Genomic DNA, 20,429 nt, shown 5'->3' with positions numbered 1-20,429 from the left:
CTTGTAACCAGAAAGATTTTGTCGTGTAACGTACCTAGAATGAAAAGTTAGCTCAACTTTCTTTTTCTTTTTTGAAAAAGTGATTCTTACGAGAAGGATTTAATTAAAAAAAAGAATCAAATCTAACTTTTGTTGATGTGTTAGGATGAAACTATCTCTCGAAAAGATGTTTTTGGAGGGTATTGCAAAGGGCAATAGACCAAGAGAACAAACTCCGGATACGAGGATTAGGTCATGAGGCAAAGAAGAAGAGAACGATTTGAGCTTAATCCAATCCCTCGGCCTCGGCACGAGGTCAAGTGACCATATCGCAGGAGACAAGGGAATGTCGGAACTATTAGGTGTCATATCTGGATTCCAAATCCTAGACATGGGTCGTTACACAAAATCTTTGTACCACAGTAGTATACAATTTCTTCTCCTCTTGTAGGCCACACTAAGCCAAAACACCGCTCTAACGTGGCATGCCAAGCTCTGCCACTACCCAAGATGCGAAGACTTGGGGGCCATAAGCTTCAATAGGCAAGAAAAAAAAACACCGGAGTGCAGTCGTTCAAATCCACTACTAGCAAATATTGTCTGTTTGGCCTGTTATGATCGTCGTCAGCCTCACAGTTTTAAAACACGTCTGATAGGCAGAGATTTATACACCCTTATAAGGAATGTTTCGTTCCCCTCTCCAATCGATGTGGGGATCTCACAATCCACCCCCTTTGGGGACCCAGCATTCTCGTTAGCACACCACTCGATGTCTAGTTTTGATATCATTTATAACAACCTAAGTCTACCGCTAGCAGATATTTTCCGCTTTGGCATGCGTCATAAGCCTCACGATTTTAAAACGTGTCTGATAGGGAGAGCTTTCCACACCCTTATAAGGAATGTTTTATTCCCCTCTCCAACCAATGGGGGATCTCACAATCCACCCCCCTTGTGGGTCCAACGTCCTCGCTAGCACACCGCTCAGTGTCTGACACTATTTGTAACAGCCCAAACCCACCCCTAGCAGATATTGTCCACTTAGGCACACTACGTATCGTCATCAATCTCACAGTTATAAAACACATCTGATAGGGAGAGGTTTCCACACCCTTATAAAGAATGTTTCGTTCCTCTCTTCAACTACAGTGGGGATCTCACAATCCACCCCCCGGGGGACCCAGCGTTCTCGTTGGCACACCATTCGATGTCTAGTTCTAATATCATTTATAACAACCTAAGCCTACCGCTAGCAGATATTTTCCGCTTTGGCATGTTACATATCGTCATCAGCCTCACGGTTTTAAAACGTGTCTAATAGGGAGAGCTTTCCACACCCTTATAAGGAATGTTTCATTCCCCTCTCCAACCAACATGGGATCTCACAATCCACCCCCTTGTGGGCCCAACGTCCTCGCTAGCACACCACTCGGTGTCTAGTTCTAACACCATTTGTAACAGCTCAAACCCACCACTAACAGATATTGTCCACTTAGGCACATTACGTATCGTCGTCAATCTCACAGTTATAAAACACATCTGATAGGGAGAGGTTTCCACACCCTTATAAAGAATGTTTTGTTCCTCCTCCAACCGACGTAGAATCTCACACGTGAGCATCCACCAAGACATCGTCCCCACTTACACTTGCCTCTCCCTCATAATGCATCCTCACCCCATTTATCAGAAGACACTGATAGAAACTTCCCACCAAATTCTGAAAGCAACATCACCTAATGCTTGCCTTACTCCAAAACAACACATTAACAATGCCTTTTTCTTTACACTTTCCTATGTACAAAACGTCTAGAGCTCACAAATTTAACAGCAAATTACACGTAAAACCTTGAAACATAACAATCAAACAAACACAGAAACCTGAATCATGATGAGCAGGAAATGGATTCAACCAGGAAAAAAGAAGAAACCTGAATCATGTTCTTGAGCTTGTTTCAGTATACTGATGTGTCGATCCACTTTCGACGATCGAAATGAGTTCTTCAGCTGTCCATGTCACTAAAGAAAGGTTTCGAAGATGGTCGAGAGCTTCTTCATCGAACAATCGAAAGATATGCTTACATTCTATACAAAACAAAAGAACAATGAGGATGTTTGGTGTTATACTTGACTGAAAATGTTTAGTGCAAGAACTCTTACCTGTATACTTGCTCAGATTAAGCAAAGAATACGATGCGAGTACTCGGTCCTCGACATCTTTGTCATAATTCAAGTATTTTATCAATGGCGGTACTAGAATCGAGGGTGCCATCAAACATAGCTTGTCGTCAGTAACAACAAACAGGTATTTGCTCATCCATGAAACCATGACGAGACATGCTTTTGCTAGACTCGGGATACAACTCGTCATCGACGTCGAAAGCGCAGACAGTAAACTCTTATGTCCATGGTTGAAAAACACAGTAGCTGCTTTCAGCTGCCAATTCACCACTTCCTCTTCCTCTTCATACTAACCATTTGAATTTTTAAGTGATGCAAAATTATTAAACCATTAAGCAAATTGTTTTCGAGTAAAGATAACAGAATCTAAGAGATTTCGAAACGAAGCTTACCGACTGCACGAAATCGTCGTACATGTGCTTGCTGTGGAATGAATCACCAGAGTTCTCTTTGAAACCTGCTTGTTGTAATAGCCAGTTTTCTATACTTGGCTCTCCGGTACACGAAAACCGACCGCCCAAAATCAAGAGAGCTCTCGCCAAATTCTCCTGTGTTTTTTCACGAGATATTCGAGCGTTCAAGGACGTTATAATAGTCACGATGGCCTCTTCCCGGAATATGGTGCAGTTGAGAGAGTCTTCCTGCAATGTGACTGCAACTTCATGTGGGAACCATTCAATTTCAATGTATTTAAAAGCAATCACTGATGAACAGTCAGTCACAAGTGTTTTATTTGCTTGTCAAAGAGACCAAGTTACCATGAAATCAAGCTGCAATAGTATTGTTGCAACTAAAGGCTGCTCCTCGGGCCGAGCTCGTTGAAGGTAGATCGACAAAACGTTCATGATGCTCAAGCCATTCCATCCATCTTTAAGTCCATCCAAGAGTCTAGTAATCCTTGTTCTTCTGTATTCGAGAAGCTCGGTTAACGAGTAAGCTACTATAATGCAACAAAAAAGCAAGAAGAACAAAAAAACGTTCCATACCGACTAAGACAGAGTAGATCTACAAGCAAAGCCAGACCACACCTATCAGAGTTTGTGTTGCTTTCATGAACAATAAGTTCAAGAAGTGAAGGTTTGTTCATATTCTCGGCCAGGTAGTTTCGACAGCTCCCATCAGCTCGAATACAACACATAATTATCGAAACGGAATTCTTTCGTTCTTCAATCTCACCTTCCTCCAACCTTCTTAGCAGCAAACTTAATCCACCAAGAGCAATCAAGTGTCTACAATTCTCTAAGTTTCTATCTTCATCAAACCCTTTAAGAAGTTGATCTAAAAGGTAAAAAGCTGCTTCATGTGGCGTGCACCGAACCGAGAATAACGTTTGTAATTGACCTCCGAACTCTAATACTCTAAGAACTAGAGGTAACCATTCAACAGAAACCATTTGTTTTGCTTGTGGCTTTGATAAGTAAAGAACAATTGATGCTTTAAGAAATAAACTACTACTTCTCAAGAGTTTAAGAAACACTTGTAGCTGTGGATCAGAACTCAATATAATCTGTCTAATAATCTCATTCTTTGCAGCAAGTTCAGCTAAAACTGATATCACTAATTCTAAAATCTCATCATCATTGGAAGCTAACAAAACCTCTAGCATTCCCTCAACGACCGGTGGCTTCGACAACGCAGCCTCAATGGCAGCGTCGCCGTGAGCATCCAACCAAGCTTTTGTTACGACACGAACAGCTATCTCGCAGTCATTTAGAATATCCGATGAGCAGATTGTGGCTATGGCCCTGCTCACAACACTAGAAAGATTATGGTTTCGTCCTTCCGCTCGAATAGCGGTTTTCGCAACTATATTACTACTTTCCGAGTGTTCTTTTGTTAAGTTCTGACATGTGAAGAAGCTAAAATAGTCAGACTTCACGGTCTCACGCCACGAGTCGGTATTATGAGTTTTGTAATGGAGGACGGATGACGTTATACCGTTGCTAGGTTCATCCTGTATAAACAATATCGAAGCCAACAAAAGATAGTTCAGACGATTTTCTTAACGAAATCAACAAAATGGTTTGATTTTGAAGATGGAGATAGAGTTACAGACATGAACAGGAACACTTTTTTCGTTTGAACTCCTTGCCTTAGCTGCAGTCCTCAACTCAGCCAATTGCTGGTCAAGACTTGGACCAAATACAGCATGATATCTATTTTCATCACCATAGCAACATAAAACAAAACGCATCAAATCATTATTCAAATGGATCTATAACTTCAAATAATGCAAAGAAACATAACCTTGATGAACTTACAGGTTCTTATTCGACGAAGATGACGACTGCGAGAAGTACGAATCCGACGACCTTCTCGACATTCCATGGATGGATTTTGAAGGTAAAGACACCACAGGAACAGGAGGAGCTTTAGCTCCATCTTTGAGCCATTGTATATAATACACTGCAAATTGAGCAGTTCCCATATCCATATACTCATTATAGACCTTACCCAAGGCCTTGATTGTCCTGTTCTTATGTTCATAATCCAAATTGGACACAAATTCAAGCTCCTGATTGTACCAAACCTTCAAATGGAGAACATGGGGGAGAAAAAAATGCTCCCAAAGCTCAGGAAGCAAATGGGTTCGAGCAAAAAATGGATAATCACAGAACAATTGAAGAACATGCTTAGCAGAAACCTTCTCATTCTTCTCTATCTTATATGTTAGATTGAATGGCACGATGTGATACCATCCACCATCTCCAACACCGTCTCAACTACCATGGCGACTTTTGGCCTTAAACAATATCCAATCCCTCTACACCATGTTGTCACAATTCGTCTAACCAAAAACAACTTCATCATATGGCGTGCCCAGCTCCTCCCCTACCTACGGAGTACGAAGCTTATGGGCTACCTCGATGGCACCAATGTTGCACCTGCCAAGCTGATCCCTTCCTCAACTGCTGCTGGTGCTGAGCTGGTCTCTAATCCGGCCTATAATCAGTGGTATGATCAGGATCAACAAGTCCTTAGCGGCCTTCTCTCCTCCATGTCTGAGGAGATTCTTCATGATGTGGTTGCCGCTACTACGTCCAAGGAGGCGTGGGATACCCTGCAGCGGATGTTTTCATCGTCAACTCGTGCTCGCACTACTCAGATTCGTGTTGAGCTTGCCACGTCCAAGAAACGAGATCAATCTGCTGCAAATTATTTTTGCAAGATCAAAGGGCTAGCCACCGAGCTGGCCGCCGCCGGCTCTGCCTTGCAGGATGATGATGTGATCGCGTATCTTCTCGCTGGTCTTGGCCCTGACTATGATCCCTTCGTCACCTCAATGACTACCAAGAGTGAAGCCCTCACCCTTGATGATGTGTTTGCACATCTAATGACGTATGAAGCTCGCCAACTACAACACCAGGCTGAACTTCAGTTAAATCTTGGATCTTCTGCCAATTATGCTAGTCGTGGTGGTCAGCAGAAGAATCGTGGGCGTAGGGATCGCGGTCGTGGTCGTTCTCAAGGTTATGCACCCTCTCGTCCTGCTGGTGATCGTCGTGGCCCTTCTGCTCGTCCTTCCTGCCAGATCTGCGGCAAAGTGGGGCATACTGCTATCCGCTGCTGGCATAGGATGGATGAGTCCTATCAAGATGAACCTTCTTCTGCTCCTCCTACGGCACTGGCGGCTACTTCCTCTTACAAGATTGACCCAAATTGGTACAGCGACACAGGCGCTACGGACCATATCACCAGTGACCTGGATCGTCTCGCTGTGCGTGAACGTTATCATGGAGGTGAACAAGTTCAAGTCGGCAATGGAGCAGGTTTGCGTGTTTTGCATACTGGTCATTCTCTAATTAATACTGCTACTCGTCCTCTTGCGTTGCGTAATATTTTGCATGTGCCTGAAATTTCCAAACATCTTCTTTCTGTTCATAAATTTTCTCGTGATAATGACGTATTTTTTGAATTCCATCCTTGGCATTTTTCTATAAAGGATCGACAGTCGAGGAAAAGTCTCCTAAATGGGAGGTGTGAATCTGGTCTTTATCCTATTAAGCCATCCGATGTCGATAATCTCAAGCACGCCTTGGTGAGCAGATCTACTACTCACGCCCAATGGCATGCTCGTCTTGGACATCCTTCATCTCAAGTAATAAAATCCATTTTGCGTCTAAATAATATTTCGTGTGCTAGTGAGTCATCTTTGTCAGTTTGTAATGCGTGCCATTCAATCTAACATGGTATCAGAGCACAATATCAAGCTCTGATACCATGTTAGATTGAATGGCACGATGACCTATATGGGTCACGACCTCATGTATTTATAGATGCGTATAATGAAGATTACATTCCAAATCTATGATTTGGTAACAAACCATAAAATCATAGATTTGGTAACAAACCCTTCAAATCATAAACTAGTAAATCTTAGACTATTTTAGTATATACAGTTATGATCTATTTTAGGTTTAACACCCCCCCTCAATCTGGACGATGTACTACTAAGTTCAGATTGCGCCTAAAATAGCTAAAAGAAGGAGCTGGCAGTGGCTTTGTCATGATATCGGCGAGCTGATCCTTGGAAGATATGAGTCGAACATCAAGCTGACGAGTCGATACTCGTTCACGAACGAAGTGATAATCAACCTCAACATGCTTCGTCCGTCGATGAAAGATTGGATTGGCGGATAGGTAGGTGGCACCAATGTTGTCACACCATAGGCTAGGCGCTCGCGCTTGCGAGATCCCGAGCTCACGCAAGAGAACTTGGATCCAAATTAATTCGGCAGTGGCATCAGCAACCGCCTTATATTCGGCTTCCGTACTAGAACGAGAAACTGTCGATTGTTTCCTCGAACTCCAAGAGATAAGATTGCCACCAAAGAAGATCACATAGCCTCCAGTGCTTCGACGATCATCAGGATTCCCAGCCCAATCAGCATCTGAAAAGGCACTCAACAAATCAGTGCTGGACTTTGTAAGACACAAACCCATATCAATAGTGTCATGTAGATAACGGAGAATTCGTTTGACTGCCGCCCAATGTATAGAAGTCGGAGAGGACATGAACTGACACACTCTGTTGACACAGAAGGATATATCAGGACGTGTCAGAGACAAATATTGGAGAGCACCAACGACACTTCGATAGCGAGTAGTATCCTCAGGTGAGAGCTTTTCACCACCATTCAATAACAACTTCTCACTGGGAAGCATAGGTGTGGGCACACCTTTGGAGGTGAGCATATTGGTTCTGGCTAATAAATCTCGAATGTATTTATGTTGTGTCAGAATAAGTCCACTAGAAGTATGGCGGACCTCAATCCCAAGAAAATAACTCAAAATACCAAGATCCTTGACGGCAAAATCATCCTGAAGCTGTGTAAGAAGTTTCTCAGTAGCCGTAGAAGATGAGCTGATGATAATAATATCATCAACGTAGATGAGAATATACATCTGAATGCCCGTTTTGTTAAAAATAAAAAGAGAGACATCAGCCTTTGAAGGTGTAAAATCCAGCTGTAATAGTTTGGAGCTAAGGCGAGAAAACCAGGCACGCGGAGCTTGTTTAAGGCCATAAAGCGACTTATCCAGCTTGCAGAGATAACCAGGGTGTTGAGAATCCACAAATCCAGGGGGCTGCTTCATATAAACATCTTCATTAAGAAGGCCATGAAGAAAAGCATTTTGAATATCAATCTGCCGAATAGCCCAACCACGAGAAATAGCAAGAGATAATAAGAGCCGAATGGTAGTGGGCTTAACAACTGGACTAAAGGTATCATCATAATCGACGCCATACTGCTGTTTAAAACCTTTAGCAACCAGGCGTGCTTTGTAGCGATCAATAGAGCCATCTGGCTTTTGTTTGAGTTTGAAAACCCATTTGCAATCAATAACGTTAAGACCAGCACGAGGAGGAACTAAGTGCCATGTCTTATTTTTTTGAAGTGCCTGAAATTCATCATTCATTGCCTGACGCCAGAGGGGATGCTCCATAGCAGTAATATGTGAAGTAGGTTCAGAGGCAGAAGACCGAGCTACAAGATATGTTACTGTTCCATCTGTACGCACCTTGGGTTTCTTGATATTGTGCTTCAATCGAGTACCATACGGATGAGTAGTAGGTGCAGAATCCACATTTGAGGGGACGGCCGTATCAGCCGTTGCGAGGGGAGCAACCGATGCTACAGCAGTTGGTTGACCAACGGCCGAGGATTCGACCGGGCATTGCGCAATATCATCTGCTGGCGGAGAAGCCGATGCCTCAATCATTGGCGGAACAACCAACGCCGATTCGAATGGCAGCGACGCGGAGGATTGTTGCGGCAATTCCGAAGCTGATGTAGACACCAAATTTTCTGCATCCAAAGAGTTAGTAGGCCCAGACATATGCATGTGATCATTCTCCAAATTAGTACTGCTATTACCCAAATGCAAGGTGCACAAATCAGGGGCATTATGCGTCGACTGCATGATTGGGGAAGAATTAGGTGAGGCTCTCTTGAATGGAAAAACATTTTCATCAAATATGACATCTCTAGACATATAGACACGACCAGAATCGGTGTCAAGACACTTATACCCTTTATGTGAAGAACTGTAGCCTAGAAAGACACATTCCTTTGATCGAAAAGAGAGCTTTTGTTTGTTATAAGGACGAAGATGAGGCCAACAAGCACACCCAAAAATTTTTAATAAGGAGTAATTTGGTGGGGTATGAAAAAGAAGCTCTAAGGGGCATTTTTTATCGATGACACGAGTAGGAAGACGATTGATGAGATATGTGGCTGTAAGAAACGCGTCGTCCCAAAATTTAATAGGTACATGAGCATGAGCTAGAAGGGCTAGGCCAGTTTCAACAATATGACGATGCTTGCGTTCAGCAGACCCATTTTGTTGATGTGTGTGAGGGCACGAAACACGATGACCAATTCCAAGGGAACGAAAAAATGTGTTGTGAATTTTCTGATATTCCCCACCCCAATCAGATACAAGATATGTTACTGTTCCATCTGTACGCACCTTGGGTTTTTTGATATTGTGCTTCAATCGAGTACCATACGGATGAGTAGTAGGTGCAGGATCCACATTTGAGGGGACGGCCGTATCAGCCGTTGCGAGGGGAGCAACCGATGCTACAGCAGTTGGTTGACCAACGGCCGAGGATTCGACCGGGCATTGCGCAATATCATCTGCTGGCGGAGAAGCCGATGCCTCAATCATTGGCGGAACAACCAACGCCGATTCGAATGGCAGCGACGCGGAGGATTGTTGCGGCAATTCCGAAGCTGATGTAGACACCAAATTTTCTGCATCCAAAGAGTTAGTAGGCCCAGACATATGCATGTGATCATTCTCCAAATTAGTACTGCTATTACCCAAATGCAAGGTGCACAAATCAGGGGCATTATGCGTCGACTGCATGATTGGGGAAGAATTAGGTGAGGCTCTCTTGAATGGAAAAACATTTTCATCAAATATGACATCTCTAGACATATAGACACGACCAGAATCGGTGTCAAGACACTTATACCCTTTATGTGAAGAACTGTAGCCTAGAAAGACACATTCCTTTGATCGAAAAGAGAGCTTTTGTTTGTTATAAGGACGAAGATGAGGCCAACAGGCACACCCAAAAATTTTTAATAAGGAGTAATTTGGTGGGGTATGAAAAAGAAGCTCTAAGGGGCATTTTTTATCGATGACACGAGTAGGAAGACGATTGATGAGATATGTGGCTGTAAGAAACGCGTCGTCCCAAAATTTAATAGGTACATGAGCATGAGCTAGAAGGGCTAGGCCAGTTTCAACAATATGACGATGCTTGCGTTCAGCAGACCCATTTTGTTGATGTGTGTGAGGGCACGAAACACGATGACCAATTCCAAGGGAACGAAAAAATGTGTTATGAATTTTCTGATATTCCCCACCCCAATCAGATTGAACCCACTTGATTTTAGTATCTAGGAGGCGCTCAACATGAGCTTGGAATTGCAAAAATATACGAGGAGCTTCTGTACGATCATGCATCAAATAGATCCACGAAAATTTACTGAAATCATCAATGAAACTAATATAATATTTAAAACCCCCAACAGATGGAGGTGCAGGGCCCCAAACATCCGAAAAAATAAGTTCCAAAGGTGACGAAGACCTATGGGAAAAACTAGTATATGGTAATCGATGACTCTTTGCTAACTGACACGCATTACAAACTGACAAAGATGACTCACTAGCACACGAAATATTATTTAGACGCAAAATGGATTTTATTACTTGAGATGAAGGATGTCCAAGACGAGCATGCCATTGGGCGTGAGTAGTAGATCTGCTCACCAAGGCGTGCTTGAGATTATCGACATCGGATGGCTTAATAGGATAAAGACCAGATTCACACCTCCCATTTAGGAGACTTTTCCTCGACTGTCGATCCTTTATAGAAAAATGCCAAGGATGGAATTCAAAAAATATGTCATTATCACGAGAAAATTTATGAACAGAAAGAAGATGTTTGGAAATTTCAGGCACATGCAAAATATTACGCAACGCAAGAGGACGAGTAGCAGTATTAATTAGAGAATGACCAGTATGCAAAACACGCAAACCTGCTCCATTGCCGACTTGAACTTGTTCACCTCCATGATAACGTTCACGCACAGCGAGACGATCCAGGTCACTGGTGATATGGTCCGTAGCGCCTGTGTCGCTGTACCAATTTGGGTCAATCTTGTAAGAGGAAGTAGCCGCCAGTGCCGTAGGAGGAGCAGAAGAAGGTTCATCTTGATAGGACTCATCCATCCTATGCCAGCAGCGGATAGCAGTATGCCCCACTTTGCCGCAGATCTGGCAGGAAGGACGAGCAGAAGGGCCACGACGATCACCAGCAGGACGAGAGGGTGCATAACCTTGAGAACGACCACGACCGCGATCCCTACGCCCACGATTCTTCTGCTGACCACCACGACTAGCATAATTGGCAGAAGATCCAAGATTTAACTGAAGTTCAGCCTGGTGTTGTAGTTGGCGAGCTTCATACGTCATTAGATGTGCAAACACATCATCAAGGGTGAGGGCTTCACTCTTGGTAGTCATTGAGGTGACGAAGGGATCATAGTCAGGGCCAAGACCAGCGAGAAGATACGCGATCACATCATCATCCTGCAAGGCAGAGCCGGCGGCGGCCAGCTCGGTGGCTAGCCCTTTGATCTTGCAAAAATAATTTGCAGCAGATTGATCTCGTTTCTTGGACGTGGCAAGCTCAACACGAATCTGAGTAGTGCGAGCACGAGTTGACGATGAAAACATCCGCTGCAGGGTATCCCACGCCTCCTTGGACGTAGTAGCGGCAACCACATCATGAAGAATCTCCTCAGACATGGAGGAGAGAAGGCCGCTAAGGACTTGTTGATCCTGATCATACCACTGATTATAGGCCGGATTAGAGACCAGCTCAGCACCAGCAGCAGTTGAGGAAGGGATCAGCTTGGCAGGTGCAACATTGGTGCCATCGAGGTAGCCCATAAGCTTCGTACTCCGTAGGTAGGGGAGGAGCTGGGTGTCACGGTCATGCCTGTCCAGGGCCTGTTGCCCATGGCCGCATGCCCATGACAAGCCAAACCCTTGTCATGTCTTTTCATTCTAGTGTTTTTCCCTTTGTAATTCTAGAGCGTATGACACCTCAAGAAAATCATGTCTAGGCCTGACAGAACTAAAATGGCCCAGAATGTACTATAGGGGGATATGACTAGTCGTCAACTTCTCCCTACCCAAGGTTATATATGCTAAGCCGTTGTTATCTTTCTCTTGCTTGCTTATATAACGTCTCTTTCTAAAATCTCTCTTTCAAAAATCTCTCTCTCTCCTCGTTTTCTAAAACCTTCTTTTAAAACCGAGGCTAGAGGCTCGACCGTACGTCGCTTGGCCGTAGGCGACGCAAGAACAAATTGGCTTAACTCACTTGTCGCTGGAAAGTGAGTGCCGCACAATCGCTAGTCCGCTGCCTTCGAAAGTGCGATTGTGTCAAGTGGTATCAGAGCTTTGTTAGCTCCGTAACGTCATATAGACCGAAATCATGTCGACGACAAAGTCGACACCCAAAGCACAAGCCGATCGGCTTACGCTAATAGAGGAGGAAATGCTGTTCCTCAAAGAAGTCCCTGACACCCTCCGTTTCCTGGAAACACGGGTGACCGAACTGAGTGAGAAAGTCGTCCAAGTCGACGCAATGGGCAACCGCCTAGACGGGTTGCCAATCGCAGAACTGTTGTTTCGAGTGACCTCGCTCGAAGAAAGAGTTGCTCCTACGAGCAGCCCAAAACCGTCTGATAGTCCGGATAGCTCTGTCGCACACAAAGAGGTACGTGGCGAAGAGTTCGACGTACTACAAAACACAATGATGAGTTTGTTCAATGGATTGGCTGATGAATTCAGATCAACAGTCGACGACCTCCAAGAAAGGATGTCCGCCATGAGCACTCGAATTGAAGTTACCATGAAAGCCGTGGAAGGTGTCACGGCTGGACAAACTAATGCAGGATCCAACAAACTAAGGTTCCCAGACCCTAGAGCCTTCAAAGGGAATCGGGACGCCAAAGAGTTGGAGAACTTCATCTTTGACGTCGAACAGTACTTCAAAGCCACAACGGCTTGTACCGACGACAAGAAGGTGACTGTAGCTGCGATGTATCTCGTAGACGACGCCAAACTGTGGTGGCGTACGAAGGTGCAAGACATCGAGGATGGATTGTGCACCATTGACTCATGGGAGGACCTCAAGAGAGAGTTGAGGGAACAATTCCTCCCCGAAAACGCAGGACACATAGCAATGGAGAAAATAGTAGCCCTAAAACACACTGGAAACATACGGGACTACGTCAGACAATTCTCAACCCTGATGCTGGATATCAGGGGTACAGCAGAGAAGGACAAGGTGTTCTTCTTTATAAATGGTCTACAACCGTGGGCCAAAACAAAGATACATGAGAACAGGGTCCAAACCCTAGCTGCCGCAATGGCCTGCGCCGAGAGACTCGTGGACTGTGGGAACGAAGCAGGATCCCAAAGAAGAGCGACACCAGCCCCAAACAATGGGGGCAAACCATACCGACCACCAGGCCATCGAAATGGAAGCCCCAACAGATCGAATGGATGGACGGATAGACCTCCTCAGAACAATCAAGCGGGGACATCTCGAGGGCCTTACCACCAAAAGAACCACCTGACGACGCCTTTGCAATGCATGCTATGTAAAGGCCCCCACAAGGTATCCTACTGTCCTCATCGGGCCTCTCTCACTGCACTCCAAGTGTCCATTCAAGAGAGCAATGAGGCAAGGGTCGAGACTTTGCTAGACAAGAAAGAAGATCACGACAACCCCCGAATGGGCGCACTCAAATTCTTGTCAGCCCTCCAACGGAAAGTCGAACCGAAGGAGATAATAGAGAAAGGGCTTATGTTCGTAGATGCCACCATAAACTCTCGACTGAGCAAGAGCACTCTGATAGACTCTGGAGCAACCCACAACTTCATTGCTGATCAAGAAGCCAGAAGATTGGGACTCACCATAGGAAAAGACCCGGGGAAAATGAAAGCTGTCAACTCCGAGGCCTTGCCTATTGTGGGAGTTTCCAAAGGAGTCCCCTTCAAAATAGGGGATTGGACTGGAGAGCTAGACCTTGTCGTGGTTCGCATGGACGACTTTGATGTGGTACTTGGGATGGAGTTCCTCCTAGAACACAAAGTCATCCCAATGCCATTGGCAAAATGCTTGGTGATCACCGACCGTAACCCCACAGTAATACCTGCAAGCATCAAGCAACCAGGTAATCTTCGGATGATCTCGGCCATACAGCTGAAAAGGGGACTCGCACGAGAGGAACCTACCTTCATGGCCATACCACTGATAGAAGAGGCAACCACCGAAGAGACTGTCCCAGAGGAAATCAAGGATGTATTAGACAGCTATACCGACATAATGCCAGAGAGTCTACCACAAACACTACCACCTCGTCGAGGCATTGACCACGAAATCGAACTCCTCCCCGGGGTTAAGCCGCCCGCAAAGAATGCATACCGGATGGCTCCACCCGAGCTAGCCGAATTGAGGAAACAACTAGACGAGTTGCTGAAGGCGGGATTCATTCGCCCGGCAAAGGCCCCTTATGGAGCCCCCGTACTATTCCAGAAGAAGAAGGATGGGACGTTGCGTCTGTGCATAGACTACAGAGCCTTAAACAAGGTGACAGTACGCAACAAATATCCTCTGCCGATAATATCTGATTTGTTCGACCAACTTCACGGGGCCAAGTACTTCACGAAATTGGACTTACGATCGGGATATTATCAAGTACGTATTGCCGAAGGGGACGAACCCAAGACGACGTGCGTAACAAGATATGGGGCCTTCGAATTCCTAGTAATGCCCTTTGGCTTGACAAACGCCCCAGCTACGTTCTGCACGTTGATGAACCAGGTTTTCTACGAATACCTGGATCAGTTCGTCATAGTATACCTCGATGACATTGTTGTTTACAGCACAACCCTCGAGGAACACAAAGTGCACTTGAAGTTAGTGTTTGACAAGCTCCGGCAGAACCAGCTGTATGTGAAGAAGGAGAAATGTGCATTCGCACAAACATGCATCCACTTCCTTGGACATGTCGTCAGATGTGGACAAATCAGTATGGATAGCGACAAGATAAAAGCTATCCAAGAATGGAAGGTTCCTACTTCCGTATCTGAGTTGAGGTCCTTCTTAGGACTAGCCAACTACTATAGGCGGTTCGTCGAAGGGTTTTCACGACGAGCCGCCCCATTGACAGAGCTGTTGAAGAAAGACCACCATTGGTCGTGGTCGAAGGATTGTCAAATGGCCTTTGAAAATCTGAAAACAACCATGACGAGGGGTCCTGTCCTCGGGTTGGTTGACGTCACAAAGCCATTTGAAGTGGAAACCGATGCTTCCGACTTTGCTCTCGGTGGGGTCCTTATTCAAGAAGGTCACCCCATCGCTTACGAAAGTCGAAAGCTCAACGATGCCGAACGAAGATACACTGTCTCCGAGAAAGAAATGCTGGCTGTAGTCCATTGCCTTCGAGTCTGGAGACAGTACCTCTTAGGATCGCAGTTCGTAGTGAAGACGGATAACAGCGCCACTTGCCACTTCTTTGATCAACCAAAATTAACAGCAAAACAAGCCCGGTGGCAGGAGTCGTTGGCTGAATTCGACTTCAAGTTTGAACACAAAGCGGGAAAGAGTAATCAAGCAGCCGACGCGCTGAGTCGGAAGGGCGAACATGCGGCCCTGTGCATGTTAGCCCATATTCATTCAAGTAAGATCGACGGATCGATGCGCGACATCATCAAGGAACATTTACACAAAGACCCATCGGCCAAAGCCGTTGTCGAACTAGCTAAGGCTGGAAAGACACGGCAGTTTTGGGTTGAGGGGGACCTCCTAATAACCAAAGGAAACAGATTGTACGTCCCAAGAACGGGGGAACTGAGGAAGAAGCTCATTCAAGAATGTCACGACACCTTATGGGCCGGACACCCGGGATGGCAAAGAACATACGCCCTAATAAAGAAGGGGTACTTCTGGCCAAACATGCGAGACGACATCATGCAATACACCAAGACGTGCCTCATCTGCCAACAGGATAAGGTCGAGAAAGCCAAAGTCTCTGGACTCTTGGAACCTCTACCTGTGCCAACAAGACCCTGGGAAAGTGTATCTCTGGACTTCATAACACACCTCCCAAAAGTCGGGGAATATGACGCCATCTTGGTTATTGTGGACCGGTTCTCAAAATATGCGACGTTCATCCCCACTCCCAAACTATGTTCGGCGGAACTCACAGCCCAACTGTTTTTCAAACACGTTGTAAAGTTATGGGGCATTCCGTCGAGCATCATCAGTGACAGGGATGGCAGATTCATTGGGACATTCTGGACTGAGTTATTCGCTTTCTTGGGAACAACCTTGAACATCTCCTCGAGTTATCACCCTCAAACCGATGGACAGACAGAACGGTTCAACTGCTTGCTCGAAGAATACTTACGTCACTTCGTCGACGCTCGCCAAAAGAACTGGATACAATTGTTAGATGTCGCCCAATTTTGCTTCAATTGTCAAACAAGCTCGTCTACAGGGAAGAGTCCCTTTGAAATTGTAAGTGGACGACAACCGGCCTTACCCCATATTATTGATCATCCTTATGCAGGAAAAAACCCTCAAGCTCACAACTTTACAAGAGAATGGAAGCAGACGACAGATATAGCCCGAGCATATTTAGAGAAGGCTTCCAAGCATATGAAGAAATGGGCGGACAAGAAGCGTCGCCCCCTTCATTTCCGTGCAGGAGATCAAGTCCTTATCAAGCTGAGACCAGAACAGATCAGGTTTCGTAGCCGAAAGGACCAGAGATTAGTTCGTAAATACGAAGGCCCGGTTGAAGTCCTTAAAAAGATTGGGGCTACCTCCTACCGAGTTGCACTCCCCGCATGGATGAAAATTCACCCCGTCATTCATGTGAGCAACTTGAAGCCCTATCACCCTGATCCAGACGACGACCATCGAAATACAACCACAAGACCGAGCATCGATCTGAAACAAAAAGAAACAAAGGAAGTGGAAGAGATCCTAGCCGACAGGGTTAGGAAGATAGGAAGACCTGTACGGACGATTCGTGAATTCCTTGTCAAATGGAAGAATCTCCCTACAGAGGAAACAAGCTGGGAACGCGCCGAAGATCTGAACTCCGCCGCCACCCACATCGCAAGGTATGAAAGTAGTCGGTTGACGGGGACGTCAACCAATTAGGTGGGGGAGGATGTCACGGTCATGCCTGTCCAGGGCCTGTTGCCCATGGCCGCATGCCCATGACAAGCCAAACCCTTGTCATGTCTTTTCATTCTAGTGTTTTTCCCTTTGTAATTCTAGAGCGTATGACACCTCAAGAAAATCATGTCTAGGCCTGACAGAACTAAAATGGCCCAGAATGTACTATAGGGGGATATGACTAGTCGTCAACTTCTCCCTACCCAAGGTTATATATGCTAAGCCGTTGTTATCTTTCTCTTGCTTGCTTATATAACGTCTCTTTCTAAAATCTCTCTTTCAAAAATCTCTCTCTCTCCTCGTTTTCTAAAACCTTCTTTTAAAACCGAGGCTAGAGGCTCGACCGTACGTCGCTTGGCCGTAGGCGACGCAAGAACAAATTGGCTTAACTCACTTGTCGCTGGAAAGTGAGTGCCGCACAATCGCTAGTCCGCTGCCTTCGAAAGTGCGATTGTGTCACTGGGCACGCCATATGATGAAGTTGTTTTTGGTTAGACGAATTGTGACAACATGGTGTAGAGGGATTGGATATTGTTTAAGGCCAAAAGTCGCCATGGTAGTTGAGACGGTGTTGGAGATGGTGGATGGAGAGGAGGAAGAAGACATGGCGAGGAGTTTAAAAAATAAACCTTGGCTCTGATACCATGTTAGATTGAATGGCACGATGACCTATATGGGTCACGACCTCATGTATTTATAGATGCGTATAATGAAGATTACATTCCAAATCTATGATTTGGTAACAAACCATAAAATCATAGATTTGGTAACAAACCCTTCAAATCATAAACTAGTAAATCTTAGACTATTTTAGTATATACAGTTATGATCTATTTTAGGTTTAACATTATAAACAATCGCTAAATAAAGCAGAGCACAAGCAGAGAGATGAGAACGAGTACCATTTTTCATCGTTTTTGTTGCGGAAATCACCATATTCAGAAGCCCAATGGAGTTCCTCGAAGCTTTAACTCTCAATTCCTTTTCATTTCCTTAACGTTCTTCAACTAATCTATCAACACTCTTCATACCCATCTCCAAATTGCCGCAAATCCCACATGATTTACACTTTTTTCTCACCATTTCCCTAAAACTCTCATCCTTTAAGTACCGACCCACATACCCACTAAGAACCGAAACCACAGCTCTAATAGCAATTCCATCAATGGCGGGCTCCTCCACTTTAGAACCCTCCATTGATTTACAGAGCGAGGTCTCGGAAACCGAACCCACTCGTTTCGATGAATATACCGAAGACCCATTTCGCACAAGAGCTTTATCGAGCTTCTTCTTTGAAGAATCGATGATTTTCTTGTCATGGCATATGTAAATGGGCAGAGTAACAGAGCCATCTGAAACTGTTCTTCTTCTTCTTCTTCTTCCTCCTCCTCCTCCTCCATTGGGCCTCGAGGGCTTTCGATTATTGGAGAAATTTTCCCCCTCGAAGCCTTCTCGAGTGAGCAATTCTTGTAGAGACGCCATTGTTGTGGAGATTGGAGCAGAAAAGAACAAAGGTTATGGGTGAATGAAGGAGTAGAAGAAGAGAAGGAAATCGTTTAGCCAATCCATTTGGACCGGCCGGATTGTTCGTTTGTTTTTTTGACGTATTAAATGGTGCGAATTATTGAACCGGACCGGCCGGTTCCGTTTGATGACCGTTAATGACAAGTGTATCTGGGCCCACTATTGGATTTGGAAAGTTTTTAAATAAATAAAAAGTTCGTCAGAAAAATAAATAGCCTTTTTGTTTGGCGAATGACAAGAAAATTTAATGAAAAAAATATATATATTTCTTTTTTTAGTTCGACAAATATTTTTTTAATAAAAAATAAAAAAACTAAATTTTTTATTTTATATGAATTTTATTTTAATGTTGTTCTCGAGTTATGGAATATATTTTAGATATTCGAATTAATTTCTTTTTTCGGTATTAGTAGGTAGTTTGTATTCTATTTAAACATCGTGAACGTTAATGAAAATTGGACTTTTGATCTCACGTATGTTTGTTGCACATTCGACCCTAATTCTGTTTCTTATTCTTAACAATTTTGATAGATATTTCTTAAAAATAGGGACAACGATAATTCTTTTAGTTTCGATATTTAAATTTTTTATTGTGGTTAATTTTAATCTGGGTCGTGTTTGCAATTTGGTTCTTGTAATTTTAGAAGTATAAAATGTATATATTTTTTTTTTATCGATTTTGATTAATTTGATCGTGATATTGTTTCTTGCAATTATTAGGTCGGTTTAAACGGTTCGGTTTAGTGATATTTGTCTTATTCTACCATTAAGACCAAAAGAGGTGAATATCGCTACGATTTTGGACAACTTGGCACTTTTTTGGATTGATTTTAGGATAGTTACGTTCGTTTCACAAATGGATTGTCTCTAGGCTCAATTTCTGCATGAAACTGAATTTAAAGATGTTCAATTAAAGCAAGCTTAGCAGCACCAAATTGAGCCGGAAGTGAAAGTAAAATCACTATTGAAATTGTTGTGCTGTATGATTAACACGTATTTTGTGGTTGTTTATTACGTGTTATATGATAATGGTATGTCTATGTATGTGTGTTTATGTGATGTATTGTATTTTCATGCATATAAATCTTATGATCATGTGTATGACTCTCGAGGCACCATGAATTGAAATATGTTAGAAATACATTGATTATATATGTCATCTTCGTAGAGAATGTATGTCATGATAACATGGAAGTATTATATGCATCGAAACCATGATTTTTCATGCAAAACCTCATGCATGCCATATGTACATTGACCATAAACTTATCGTTAGATGTCTGTACAAACGCATACCTATAAGAATGAATTTGGGTTCTATTTCTATGTACAGGTCTAGTGTTTACGAAAACGGGGTGTTTCATCTAGTGGGTCTATGCGCATGTGCATGGGTCGTACGTAGAAAAGTACTATACATCGAAACTCACCTTAGATTGACATTTGAAGTTAAGACTATCGACATAATTTCAAGTCCTATAAAACACAAAGTTATAGTTATATATGTTTAGATTTTCTAATCCGAACAGTGGAGTCACTCACTGAGTATTTTTTTTTTTTTTTTTTTTCGTTCTAAGAAAATTAACAATTTTTTAAGTAAAGACAAAAGTGTCATGTACGAATAATAGAGTCCGCTCAGCTTAAAAGATTCTAGAATAAAGCCACAAATAAATAAATAAATAAATATATATATTAATAGCCCTATTTCCATTGTTATGATTTAGCTATCTTTGAAGTTATAAATATTTAAGTGTATAACAAATTTGAAGATAAAATGATTTAAAATAATTTTAAACACAAATGAATTTAAATAATATTTCCACGTAGGATTTTTATAAGTTAGGGATCACGTGAACTGATGCATCAAGATCGTGATGCGTGTTCACGTGGCCTGAATTAGCCTCATGATTGGTTGTCATAGCTCACAACTTATTCGAATATTTGTCTTATTTTTATATTT

General features: G+C 43.6%; 1 protein-coding gene and 2 non-coding genes across 3 annotated transcripts; 1 reads left to right on the top strand and 2 right to left on the bottom strand.

Moving 5' to 3' along the window:
- Positions 1–1,694: 1,694 nt before the first annotated feature.
- LOC111802366 (putative E3 ubiquitin-protein ligase LIN-2) lies at positions 1,695–18,529 on the bottom strand. The gene is made up of 8 exons (XM_087126876.1): positions 17,795–18,529; positions 4,419–4,819; positions 4,214–4,313; positions 3,144–4,111; positions 2,916–3,063; positions 2,550–2,798; positions 2,137–2,446; positions 1,695–2,061 (listed from the first exon to the last, which is right to left on the bottom strand). Exons 1-8 carry the CDS (start codon positions 17,882–17,884, stop codon positions 1,913–1,915), a joined length of 2,415 nt encoding a protein of 804 aa, XP_086983002.1. The 5' UTR covers positions 17,885–18,529; the 3' UTR covers positions 1,695–1,912.
- On the top strand, positions 5,366–5,505 carry LOC147791303 (small nucleolar RNA Z247). Its single transcript, XR_015422556.1, has one exon. It is a non-coding gene; the product is annotated as a small nucleolar RNA Z247 (small nucleolar RNA).
- LOC111784429 (small nucleolar RNA Z247) lies at positions 11,138–11,277 on the bottom strand. Its single transcript, XR_002813536.2, has one exon. It is a non-coding gene; the product is annotated as a small nucleolar RNA Z247 (small nucleolar RNA).
- Positions 18,530–20,429: the final 1,900 nt, after the last annotated feature.

Source organism: Cucurbita pepo, chromosome 9 (assembly GCF_057944985.1).
Source record: "Cucurbita pepo subsp. pepo isolate OVF chromosome 9, ASM5794498v1, whole genome shotgun sequence".
Taxonomy (NCBI): domain Eukaryota; kingdom Viridiplantae; phylum Streptophyta; class Magnoliopsida; order Cucurbitales; family Cucurbitaceae; genus Cucurbita; species Cucurbita pepo.
This window is presented reverse-complemented; position numbering and strand designations above follow the sequence as displayed.

Excerpts from the sequence above, each read along its gene's own strand:
- LOC111802366 (XM_087126876.1), bottom strand. The coding sequence starts at position 17,884 with ATGGTGATTTCCGCAACAAAAACGATGAAAAATGGTACTCGTTCTCAT. Across the intron at positions 4,112-4,213 it reads AAAAAAGTGTTCCTGTTCAT|GATGAACCTAGCAACGGTAT; the intron begins GTCTGTAACTCT and ends TTGTTTATACAG. Across the intron at positions 2,799-2,915 it reads TATTGCAGCTTGATTTCATG|GAAGACTCTCTCAACTGCAC; the intron begins GTAACTTGGTCT and ends GTCACATTGCAG.